Here is a 13581-nt window from a genome sequence, read left to right on the forward strand (position 1 = left end):
TAAAAGACCCTTTTTGTGAAAATACATGTAATTTGCGAACGGATAGGGGTAGATTTTCTTGAGCACCTACATAGGGTTGTTGGCTGACCATTTTAGTATAATCAATCAAATACATAAAAATATTTGATGCGCTATTAAGAAAATCCACCCCTTGAAGTGGATGAGTGCCGAGTAAAAGACGCTTTATGTAAAAATACACGTAATTTGCGAACGGATAGGGGTAGATTTTCTTAAGCACCTACATAGGGTTGTTGGCGGACCATTTTAGTATAATCAATCAAATACATAAAAATATTTGATGCGCTATTAAGAAAAACCACCCCTTGAAGTGGATGTTTCCCGATTAAAAGACCCTTTTTGTGAAAATACATGTAATTTGCGAACGGATAGGGGTAGATTTTCTTGAGCACCTACATAGGGTTGTTGGCGGACCATTTTAGTATAATCAATCAAATACATAAAAATATTTGATGCGCTATTAAGAAAAACCACCCCTTGAAGTGGATGTTTCCCGATTAAAAGACCCTTTTTGTGAAAATACATGTAATTTGCGAACGGATAGGGGTAGATTTTCTTGAGCACCTAGACAGGGTTGTTAGCTGATCATTTTAGTATAATCAATCATATAAATAAAAATATTTCATGCGCTATTCAGAAAAGCCACCCCTGACAGTGGATGAGTGCCGAGTAAAAGACGTTTTTTTATAAAAATACACGTAATTTGCGAACGGATAGGGCTAGATTTTTTTGAGCACCTACGGAGGGTTGTTGGATGACCATTTTATTATAATCAAACAAATAAATATAAATATTTGATGAGCTATTAAGAAAAACCACCCCTTGAAGTGGATGTTTCCCGAGTAAAAGACGATTTATGTTAAAGTAAACGTAATTTGCGAACGGCTTGGGGTAAAATTTTTTGAGCATCGATATAGGGTTGTTGGCAGAGCATTTTAGTATAATCAATCAAATACATACAAATATTTGACGCGCTAATAATAAAAACCACCCCTTGAAGTGGATGAGTGCCGAGTAAGACGTTTTTTATAAAAATACACGTAATTTGCGAACGGATAGGGGTAGATTTTCTTGTGCACCTACATAGGGATGTTGGCTGACCATTTTAGTATAATCAACCAAATAAATGAAAATATTTGATGCCTTATTAAGAAAAACCACCCCTTGAAGTGAATGAGTGCCGAGTAAAAGACGTTTTTTTATAAAAATACACGTAATTTGCGAACGGATAGGGGTATATTTTCTTGAGCACCTACACAGGGTTGTTGGCGGACCATTTTAGTGTAATCAATCAAATACATACAAATATTTGACGCGCTATTAAGAAAAACCACCCCTAGAGGTGGATGTCTCCCGAGCAAAAGACGCTTTTTGTAAAAGTACACGTAATTTGCGAACGGATAGGGGTAGATTTTCTTGAGCACCTACATAGGGTTGTTGGCTGACCATTTTAGTATAATTAATCAAATACATAAAAATATTTGATGCGCTATTAAGAAAAACCACCCCTTGAAGTGGATGTTCCCCGAGTAAAAGACGCTTTTTGTAAAAGTACACGTAATTTGCGAACGGATAGGGGTAGATTTTCTTGAGCATCTACATAGGGTTGTTGGCTCACCATTTCAGTATAATTAAACAAATAAATATAAACATTTGATGCACTATTAAGAAAAAACACCCCTTGAAGTGGATGTTTCCCGATTAAAAGACCCTTTTTGTGAAAATACATGTAATTTGCGAACGGATAGGGGTAGATTTTCTTGAGCACCTACATAGGGTTGTTGGCTGACCATTTTAGTATAATTAATCAAATACATAAAAATATTTGATGCGCTATTAAGAAAAACCACCCCTTGAAGTGGATGTTCCCCGAGTAAAAGACGCTTTTTGTAAAAGTACACGTAATTTGCGAACGGATAGGGGTAGATTTTCTTGAGCATCTACATAGGGTTGTTGGCTCACCATTTCAGTATAATTAAACAAATAAATATAAACATTTGATGCACTATTAAGAAAAAACACCCCTTGAAGTGGATGTTTCCCGATTAAAAGACCCTTTTTGTGAAAATACATGTAATTTGCGAACGGATAGGGGTAGATTTTCTTGAGCACCTACATAGGGTTGTTGGCTGACCATTTTAGTATAATTAATCAAATACATAAAAATATTTGATGCGCTATTAAGAAAAACCACCCCTTGAAGTGGATGTTCCCCGAGTAAAAGACGCTTTTTGTAAAAGTACACGTAATTTGCGAACGGATAGGGGTAGATTTTCTTGAGCATCTACATAGGGTTGTTGGCTCACCATTTCAGTATAATTAAACAAATAAATATAAACATTTGATGCACTATTAAGAAAAAACACCCCTTGAAGTGGATGTTTCCCGATTAAAAGACCCTTTTTGTGAAAATACATGTAATTTGCGAACGGATAGGGGTAGATTTTCTTGAGCACCTACATAGGGTTGTTGGCGGACCATTTTAGTATAATCAATCAAATACATAAAAATATTTGATGCACTATTAAGAAAAACCACCCCTTGAAGTGGATGAGTGGCGAGTAAAAGACGCTTTTTGTAAAAATACACGTAATTTGCGAACGTATAGGGGTAGATTTTCTTGAGCACCTACAGAGGGTTGTTGGCTGACCATTTTAGTATAATCAATGAAATACATAAAAATATTTGATGCGCTATTAAGAAAAACCACCCCTTGAAGTGGATGAATGGCGAATAAAAGACGTTTTTTATAAAAATACACGTAATTTGCGAACGGATAGGGGTAGATTTTCTTGAGCACCTACATAGGGTTGTTGGCTGACCATTTTAGTATAATCAATCAAATACATAAAAATATTTGATGCGCTATTAAGAAAAACCACCCCTTGAAGTGGATGAGTGCCGAGTAAAAGACGTTTTTTATAAAAATACACGTAATTTGCGAACGGATAGGGGTAGATTTTTTTGAGCACCTACATAGGGTTGTTGGCAGATCATTGTAGTTTAATCATACTAATAAATAAATAAATAAAAATATTTCATGCGCTATTCCGAAAAACCACCCTTTTAACTGCATGTTTCCCGAGTAAAAGACGCTTTTTGTAAAAGTATACGTAATTTGCGAACGGATAGGGGTAGATTTTTTTGAGCACATATATAGGGTTCTTGGCGGACCATTTTATTATAATCAATCAAGTGAATAAAAAAATTGTGTGTACAATTTATACTTATCTTTTCTATTTGTCGTTTAGAAGAGGAAAATTCATTTCACTTTTAGATCATGCACATTTACATGTTTTGTACACGCGTGCCCTTCTGCCACAAAGGGCAGTTTAAAACATTATTCGAGTTCACAAAACCAATAACCCTTCATGCTGAAAACAGTGCCACTTTTTTACAGTTGTCCTAAAACGTGATGTAATTTTGTTTATGTAGCAAAGTAAAAGTGAGGTAACCATATTAAGCAGATAATTAAAGGGCGAGCTTTTGGTTTTTTTGGTGTAATTAAAAAACTAATTACACTCATTCACGGCATGTCCATAAATCGTACATCAGAATTCGCAAAAGATATTTGCGTCGTGTAAAGCCTTGACCGAGACACGTTTTTCTGTCATTGCCCGTTAGTTATGCACAAATTTTATTAGTAAAAAGACCAAATTCGCTCGAAGGATGTTTCTATTACACTTCTGTTCGGTTCTGTTCTGCAACCGTTAAAAATAAAGTTGACTTTTTCCGTTAAATGGGTATTTTTCTCGATCTTGGGGTTAAAACCTTAAAATTTCCGTATTGGTTCTGGTCCCAAATTGTAGCAATTTTAGTCTACTTTAAATGGTTCTGGTTACAATTTTTAATTTCCAAAATGCCTTCGCGTTTTGAAAACCATGTCAAAATTTTCCAACTGATTTCCATTTACGAAAAATTTCTCGAATTCTGAAACATTTCCAAAATTGTTTTTACATATTTCTAAAATTTCCGACAGTTTTCTTTATCTTCACCTTTAAATTTAACGTATCGGCAGATAACGGATGCATGTAAATTCACCCTAAACCCAAATTTCACCTACGAACAAAAAGGGAACACTCCAACATGGGGAACCTCCTCAGAGAAGCAATGTTCAAGGGAGAAATGATGAGATGGAAAATTGTTTATATTAATGCACCCCAATCAAACATGGATTTCTTAGGGTTGCTAACTAAAAGTTATTGGAGCGCAGATTAAGCAAAATTAAGGAGGAATTTTTCACCTCAAATTCCCATCACTTCAGAAGAAACTTTATATAACACAATGCTCTGACAAAATAATTGGTTCATTAAAAGTTGTAGCACTTTAGGTAATCGCTTTCCTTTTTCGTGCCAAATCGAGCGAGATTCAATTGCGCGTAACCGCACTTTCAAAAGCGCCATTAAGCCTCAACACTTACCTCTTAAAAGCGGCTCGTTTTTTGCGTTTTTCATCGTTGCCCCCCTCGAAGTATCTGTACTGATTCGCCGATCCGGGACTGCCGTACAGTTCCGATTTCAGAACGGCGTTCTCCAAGGCCTCGTCCAGCTTCTCCTTATTCGTACCGTACTGATAAGCCTTCTCGTAATCCACTATGGATTTGTCGTCGATCTTGCCGTCGTTCGAGTACAACGACGGCGCCAGATTGATGAACGTCTCCTTATTCAGGTCTTCCCAGTTGTCGAACGGCTGGCTGGTCCCTGAAAAGAAACAATACATGCACACGGATAATCTCGTACGTTTTACCTTAATCGCCTCTCAATTAAGTTTGTAAATTGACGAGGGCTTACACAGTCGATGTTTATCGTTTAACGTTTGAAATTTGAAGCGTTGATATTGTTAAATTTTAATTAAAATATAAATGTAAGTAAACATACTGTGTGAAAGCTTTTATTTTGGATTACGCAGACAATCTCTCTTCGCTTAAGTATAATCTGACACAATTCCTCCCAGAAATTAATACCTGTAAACCTAAACAATTGATTGTTCCAAGTCAGGAAACCTAATTATTTATATTATTTATTTCCAGTAATCCCGATAGACATCGAGGCGCCCTGAAAGATTTAGTCATCGGCGATAAATGGCGAAGGTCGATTTTTCCGATAAAAATGAACATTCCGAAACCTTTGGAACAATTGTCGAGGAAAAGAACATGAGAGTGATACAACAGAGAAGAAATGACGGACCTAAAAAATAAAATAGAAAATATTGTAAATGAAAGGGAGAAGGAGGGACTGATATTGGAGGAAGGGAGAGATTTTAATGCCAGGGAAAATGGGTAGAGACGGGAAAAATTCCATCAAGATATACAGAGTCCAACAAAGAGGGAGAATTATCAGGTTAACGATGTAACGGATGTTACAAATTTTCCTTGTCTCCCACGTCTTCGGGTTGATAAAATTGGGAGCGGTTCTTGTGTAAATATTAATATGCCTCGGCTGCTCGTCGGTTAATAATCCTCTTCTGGCCTCTACGATAAGGGGTAAAGAATAAACAATAACTCAATAATCTTTATGGTTCTGGGTTGAGGCGGAACGATCCTGTAAACCACATTCATTCGCAAAAATCATACTTCGCATTGGTAGGAAATTTATAATCGTATATGAAACTAAAGCAATGTCGCATGAATCACCTTCAGGTGCTAAAAGAAAATTACTTAGATTATTCTCAATCACTATGTATATACCGGGTGACCTAATAAGTCTGTTCCTCGGTCATATCTCGGGAACTGACTTTGGGGTAAAAAAATTATTGGGTAATACGGTCATGAAGAATCGATGGAAAATATTTTCAAGTTCTAAAAATGACCAACAGCGGGCGTAACTGGCATCTTAAATTTTAAAATTGCATTTTTTTTTAATTTCGCATAGTAAACTAAAAGATTTTTTTTCACATTTTTAAAGAGAACCAGTTTTATCTATCAGTTATTTCAAAAACAAAGATGGTGTGGGGCGTTCAATTGTTTTTTCAATAACCTGGTTTAACTTCTTAACCGTTTGACCGATTTTAACAATTTTTTTTACCCCTAAGTCATACGACGAACGGTTCCCGACATATGGCCGTCTTATTGGGTCACCCTGTACAATGAAAATAAAGCGTACTGCGTTACCTAAATATCTGAATGCAACTCGCAAGTAGGTAGTACGATGAGACTATTCTAATATACGGGATGAGCTATTGTTTATATTCACTAGAAATTCTAGATGTCTTTTCGTGGATACCTCGATATGAAATAGTCTGTATCCGCCCCCACAATTTGGATGTGGTTGGCCGCACAACGGACCGGCTAAAAACTAGGCGTTGCTTTTCGTCGATTCGATGTGGAAATGGAAGTGCACGGACCGCTCACAAAACACGCTGTCTTTTGTTGTCTAGTACCTCATTCTCAAAATGCTCTCCTTGCGGTTATTTTATTACAGTGACTCATTTTACTTTACCTCATTCTGAATATACATTCGTAAAGCAGTATTTATGATCCTATTCTATTTACATGCGAAATGAAATTGCAATTCGAACCGCGATTATTACGTTATATTGCTAATTCCGTTTTAGTCTCCTCACGGTTAAATAATATCCCAATTTGGGTGAGAGTAAATGATACAAATATAACAATTCCTTCCAATGCTAAAATGCAGGCATTCGTAGGTTCAAGGTTACATGCACACCTAAACATAGATTGCGCATTTTTATCAATTTAAAAAATTCCTGTATAGGGAAATCCCGTTACACGGTGGAGCTGTACAGAAGTAAAGAAATAGGAGGGAATACAGAGGAGTTGAATAGTATAATGAAAAGTATTAAAAAAGCAATAGCGTGGAAACAAATAACTGGAGAGGAGAAACAAGTAATGACCAGTGGTAGAGTGTACACAAGATAGAGAATTGATGGAGAGAAAAAGAAGGGGGGAAATAGAGGACAAAGAGGTGAGGGAAAAAAGTACAATGAAAAAAGATGGAGAAACAGAAAGAATAAGAATTGTAAATCAGGGAAATAAAAAGAAAAGGGATTTTTTGGAAGGTGATAAACGAAGAAAATAACAATTAGAGGAATGAAAACAACATTTTGTCAAGTTACAACAAGGAAAACAGGCGAAAGAGAATTCTATGGAAGTGGTAGGAAGAGAGGAGGTTGAAGGAGATGAGATAACAAGAGAGGAGCAATTAAAAATACTGAAGAAGGGGAAAGCGGCGGGGAGACACGGGATAGGTAATGAGGTTTGGATTTTCACCAAGGAAAGAATGAGAAATGTAATAAACAAGGTATGAAAAGAAGGTGGTTTGCCCCAAGAATGGAGCGAAGGGGTAATCGTGCCGATCTTCAAAAGAGGGAACAAATTGCGGGGGAATTACTATAATGACTACGGCGTATAGAATCTATGCAATGATAATGAAAGACTAGAAAGAGAAAGGGAAGAGATGAGGATGGTTGGGGGACACACAATTGGGATTCAAATAAGGGAGTAGTAGTGGGAAGAAGAAATATATGGTCCATGGCATGTGGGGACAACGCAGTGAGCATGGCAGCAGAGGTAGAACAGATGAGAAAAATGGAGAGGTCGAATAGAGGAGAGAAGTAGGAGAAAAGATGGAAAATGGGATCTGGATGCACAAATACAACAACAAATGATGAAGAAGAAGTAGCACTTATAATGATCTAATACGGGAGTGGTTACCAAAATATTTGTGGGAAGGAAGAATAAATATTAAAACGAGATTCAGATGCGGAAATGAGAAAACAGAAATGGATACAAGAAGAAGAAAGAAAATGTAGACTATGTGGAAATGAGAAGGAGGGCATAGAACAACAAAGTGTATAAAGTTTATGGGCGAAAATCCAAACTATAAAAATTGAACCTTAAGAGTGATCATCATTGAATTAAGGAAAGTCATTTTAATTTAAGAAGAAAATATGATGAAGCGAGCTGCCCTCAAGTGGTGTAATACGATTTCATTTTCAATGACTTTTTTATGACCTTTGATGGTCGAAAGTCGCTTTCAATCTAAAGTGATTTTAATGCGGTTAAGTACATAGATCGCGAAGTGAAACAGAAAATATCACGCAATTTAATGCTCGATTAGCTCATAGCAAATCCCTGTTAAGCTCATTAAAAAAAAACAACCCCCGATTTCATTTGATACCGAAGCCCTTGTATAAATGAGAGATTAAATTGAATTCTCGCTATAACTCGTCGAAAATACATCTCGTAAATGTCGGAAAATTGAATAGTAAATTACCCCAAGTATTTCATTTCAGTCGTCACTAATCGGCCGTTGTTATGGTAACATTTCTTCCGACGCCCGAGACGCCGGAAAAGAGACGACTGAGTAATTTCGATTCTGTGACTTACCTCGTTTGATGGCCGACGGATTTTTATAATAGATGGCCGGCAGATGTGGATTTTCTTCCGTATCACTACGGGCGCGTTTCACTGAAATTAAAACGTAAATTAATTTCGTTTCAAAATAAATGGAGGGGTGCTTTAAAGCCGAAAGCTCTTCCACAATCAATTTTTGGATTGGTTTTTAACGTTCGCTTCCCGTACTTCGGCAAGTTTGGGGGAAGGCATCCGCAAATTCCGGAAGCGAGTGAAAATAAAGACGTTACGGTAACAGTAATGGGAATAACGCTATTGTGCCAATTTCCGGTGCGGGAGAAGGTAAGCAATAACAAAGTCGCGTGGGACTTTCCGCTTTTACCGTTTTCTCTCTTATTCACAATGAAATTCGAACTAAAATACAGTTTGACCTTAGATATTAGTTCACTCGCAAGTTAGTTACAATGACAATTGGCATTGGGGTGCAAGATGACCTAAAATCAAAAAATTCAAAATTATTCGCCTAAAATGTGAACCACCTTATAACAAGATACGAAAGATCGCATACAATTTTCAATATTCGGAAACCAGACTTTTGATCCGGCTCATATTCAATAGCACTGATCCTTGTACTCGTGGAAATCGATCGGCGAAGGTTTGACATCGCTATCTCTTTTCGTTCTCGAGTTAGACGAGGAACAGACGGACAGACGGACAAAAGCAAATTTTTTTTCTTTTGAAAAATTCCCATAAAAATGGCCGACGGTCAGAAAGCACATCCCAGAGTCAATTTGGACATGAAAAGCATCAAATTTGCGCGAAATCGTCCATCAGTTTCATACGTCATTCCCTTTCAAACGCTTCCGAAACATCACCCACGCGTCCCGGAGCTTAGCTACATAAATGGATTACCGAGTAGATAGTGCCGCCTTATATCCAAAGAAAAATATGCTACCTTTTACGGTTCGAGTAATTTCTTATCGATCGCCTCCCTTGTTTGTCACACGAGGGAAAAGAGATTACCAAGCCTCAATACAAATAAATCTTTTGACGACGTTACCGTAACCGCGTTGAAATATTAGACAATTTAATAAAATTGCAGTCTTTGAAAAGACATTTTCGTTACTTTTGAGATAAAACACTAATGGAGTAATAAACCAGTTGGCACGTGATTTTCCATATTTAATTTTGATAGGTCTCAAATTCTCAGCACAAAGATTTGGCCTCCGACTGTATAACCCTTAAATTTGTATTTATTGAGTATTCCGTTTTAAATATACGTTTTTTCTCAGGGCGTTTGTGAGTGAAAGAAAATCCTTTGGCAACAAAACGCAAGCGGGTTGTAACAGGTCGTGGGTTTAGGATTAGAAAGATTTGGTTTCGAATTTACAAATAGTAAACACATAGTCGAAATGCAATAAAATGAAGCGCTTTCAGATAGGAAGCGAGTGTGTAACCAGATAAGACTCAAAACACTACATTGTTACGGGTTCTAAAGATCATTCTTACGGAGCATAGGGGACGAACTTTCTGTTATACCTTTACATGTATCAAAAACGTGGCCGTATTTTTTTAATTTTGGCGGTTTCATAAAAACGTCAAAGTGGATGGCACACACAGAAGGTGCAGGAAGCGGAGGGGCGCCTTTGATTAGCGGACTTTTACCGCATGCAGTGAGCTTCTGCAGTGGAAATATTCTCTTCCCGTTCCCACACAGGGTTGCACAGTAGACGAAAAAAAATTCTAACTTGTGTTACAGTAACTTAAGATTATTTAAAAGGATTTCAATGGTAAATTTCGATTACTTGAACAAATCATTCTAAAAATATTTTCAAAAAGGTTCTTTAAAAACGTCTTAAATAAGATCTTTCAAGGAAGTTTCTAATGAATATTTCTAAGGGGACTGATAGGAATGCCTCGTAAACAGTTTGACTTTGATGTTGCTTCTTTGAAAAATTAAAAAAAATCTTAAAGCAAAAAATGTTTTCGTTCCCCTTCTTGTCTTCCAAATTTCAATACGTTCTACTAAATAACCACTAAATTTTCCTCTCTAAGTTTCTAAGAACACTTCCATAAGGGTTTGTAAAATAATCCTATGAAGATTTTTTTCGAATAGCAAATCTTCCCATCTGTTCCAAAATTTCACTTTTCTCTCGATTACTCTCCAGCAATGGTTCTTAAAAGATAACTACAGTGCGCAACTGCAGTATAATAAAAACGAATATAAAGTTCAAACATAATGGTGTTGTTGTCCCTTTTCGTCTTATACATGCACCTAATATGTTTCAAGAAAAAAAGGTTCATAAGAAATAATTGAAAATTAATAATTGATTTCTTTTCCTCCAGCTACGTTGACATTCTGGAAATGTCGACTTGCCTCGCTCGTAGAAATACGTAAACAGAATAAGGGTAGATTCCAAACTGTAAATAACAACGTAAGTAAATTCATAACACAAGGTCGAGGATTGATTTTATTATAATTCTTAAATCAATATGCAAGATTCTCACAAAAATGTGTGTTTTCCCTTGTTTATGCTGTAACCGGGTGTTTTTGTTTTTGAATGTTTACCTTTCGTGTTTAAATTTAGCATCAAAAGTGCGCAACATTGAATTTATGCAAACGCATTATTCTTTACAGCGGTCTATAATTTGTCTTACGCCATACGTCCATCAAATGACGAGTTCTTGCTACAGAAATCTTTTCCTCCTACAATTGAAGTTCTCTTAGAATAGTTTATTAAGACACAAGTGTATAATCATTAATCAAGTCTTGAAAGTTCTTTAAAGACCAATTATAAATGCGTTTATTATGGTATTTTTTATTATATTTGCAAAATAATTGAAAAATAAGGGAAATAAAATGAAAGCATATTGACGTTATACTCGAATACATTCTAAATGAAATGACTTTAACAGAAAAAGATAATACACTGTCTATTCAATGACTTGTTGCAAAAGCAAAAGAAAAATTTGTAGGTGGAAAACCCACATCCAGTAAAAGCCTATTATAAAAAATATGAAAAGTTGTTTTCGCGGATGAATACCTACATGAAGCATCTTCTATCCCTTCGTGCATTCATGCATGCGATTAGAAAGTTAAAAGATAAGTACAAACTCAAGAAATTTTTTGAATTTTATAATCAATCAAATACATTAAAATATTTGATGAGTAATTAAGAAAAACCACCCCTGAAGTGAATGAGTGCCGAGCAAAGAAAGCTTTTTATAAAAATACACGTAATTTGCGAACGGAGAGGGGTAGATTTTTTAAGCACCTATACAGGGTTGTTGGTGGACTCCATACATAAAAAATGTCAGGCACTATTAAGAAAAACCACCCCTTGAAGTGCCGAGTAACAGAAGCTTTGTATAAAAATATACGTAATTCGCAAACGGATGGGGGTGGGTATATTTCTTTGAGCACATATATAGGGTTGTTGATGGACCCTTTTAACATAATCAATCCAAGAAATTAAATATATATGATGCGCTGTAAAAATACTACCCCTTACAATTACACTGAATGATTTCCAAGGAAAGGAAACGTTTTATAAGAATACACGTTGTTGCGAAGTTGCGAAGGGATAGGGGTAGATTTTTTGAGCACCTATATAGCGTTGTTAGTGGACCTATTTACTATAATCATTCAAGTAAATAAAAATATTTCATGCGCTATTAAGAAAACCACCCCGTGAAGTAGATGCGTGCCAAGTAAGAGCCGTTCTAGCAAACTAGGTACATATAATTTCCGAACGGATAGGGGTAGATTTTTTTTTAGTATAATCAAACAAATAAATAAAGATATTTCATGCGCTATTAAGAAAAACCACCCCTTGAAGTGAATATTTCCCGAGTAAAAGACGCTTTTTGTAAAAGTACACGTAATTTGCGAACGGATAGGGGTAGATTTTTTTGAGCACATATATAGGGTTGTTGGCAGAGCATTTTAGTATAATCAAACAAATAAATAAAAATATTTGATGCGCTATAAAGAAAAACCACCCCTTGAAGTGAATATTTCCCGAGTAAAAGACGCTTTTTGTAAAACTACACGTAATTTGCGAACCAATAAGGGTAGATTTTTTTGAGCACATATATATGGTTGTTGACGGACCAATTTAGTATAATTAATCAAATAAATAAAAATATTTGATGCGCTATAAAGAAAAACCACCCCTTGAATTGAATATTTCCCGAGTAAAAGACGCTTTTTGTAAAAGTACACGTAATTTGCGAACCAATAGGGGTAGATTTTTGTTGACGGACCATTTTATTATAATTAATCAAATAAATAAAAATATTTCATGCGCTATTAAGAAAAACCACCCCTTGAAGTGAATATTTCCCGAGTAAAAGACGCTTTTTGTAAAAGTACACGTAATTTGCGAACGGATAGGGGTAGATTTTTTGAGCACATATATATAGGGTTGTTGACAGAGCATTTTAGTATAATCAAACAAATAAATAAAAATATTTCGTTCGCTATTAAGAAAAATCACCCCTTGAAGTGAATATTTCCCGAGTAAAAGACGCTTTTTGTAAAACTACACGTAATTTGCGAACCAATAAGGGTAGATTTTTTTGAGCACATATATATGGTTGTTGACGGACCATTTTAGTATAATTAATCAAAAAAATAAAAATATTTCATGCGCTATTAAGAAAAACCACCCCTTGAATTGAATATTTCCCGAGTAAAAGACGCTTTTTGTAAAAGTACACGTAATTTGCGATCGAATAGGGGTAGATTTTTTTGAGCAAATATATATGGTTGTTGGCAGAGCATTTTAGTATAATCAAACAAATAAATAAACATATTTCATGCGCTATAAAGAAAAACCACTCCTTGAAGTGAAAATTTCCCGAGTAAAAGACGCTTTTTGTAAAAGTACACGTAATTTGCGAACCAATAAGGGTAGATTTTTTTGAGCACATGTATAGCGTTGTTGGCAGAGCATTTTAGTATGATCAAACAAATAAATAAAAATATTTGATGCGCTATAAAGAAAAACCACCCCTTGAAGTGAATATTTCCCGAGTAAAAGACGCTTTTTGTAAAAGTACACGTAATTTGCGAACGGATAGGGGTAGATTTTTTTGAGCACATATATAGGGTTGTTGGCAGAGCATTTTAGTATAATCAAACAAATAAATAAAAATATTTGATGCGCTATAAAGAAAAACCACCCCTTGAAGTGAATATTTCCCGAGTAAAAGACGCTTTTTGTAAAACTACACGTAATTTGCGA

At 35.7% G+C, this 13581-nt stretch overlaps 1 protein-coding gene across 1 annotated transcript in view; it reads right to left on the bottom strand.

Moving 5' to 3' along the window:
- Positions 1-13581, bottom strand: part of LOC116178287 — a 61228-nt gene that overhangs the window by 25734 nt on the left and 21913 nt on the right. Inside the window, exons 5-6 of the mRNA XM_031497745.1 lie at positions 8366-8512; positions 4439-4718 (exon numbers count right to left, since the gene is read on the bottom strand). Of these exons, the coding sequence (XP_031353605.1) occupies positions 4439-4718; positions 8366-8512 (427 nt within the window). The remainder of the gene's footprint in view (positions 1-4438; positions 4719-8365; positions 8513-13581) is intronic.

This window comes from Photinus pyralis, unplaced genomic scaffold (assembly GCF_008802855.1).
Source record: "Photinus pyralis isolate 1611_PpyrPB1 unplaced genomic scaffold, Ppyr1.3 Ppyr1.4_LG8, whole genome shotgun sequence".
NCBI lineage: Eukaryota > Metazoa > Arthropoda > Insecta > Coleoptera > Lampyridae > Photinus > Photinus pyralis.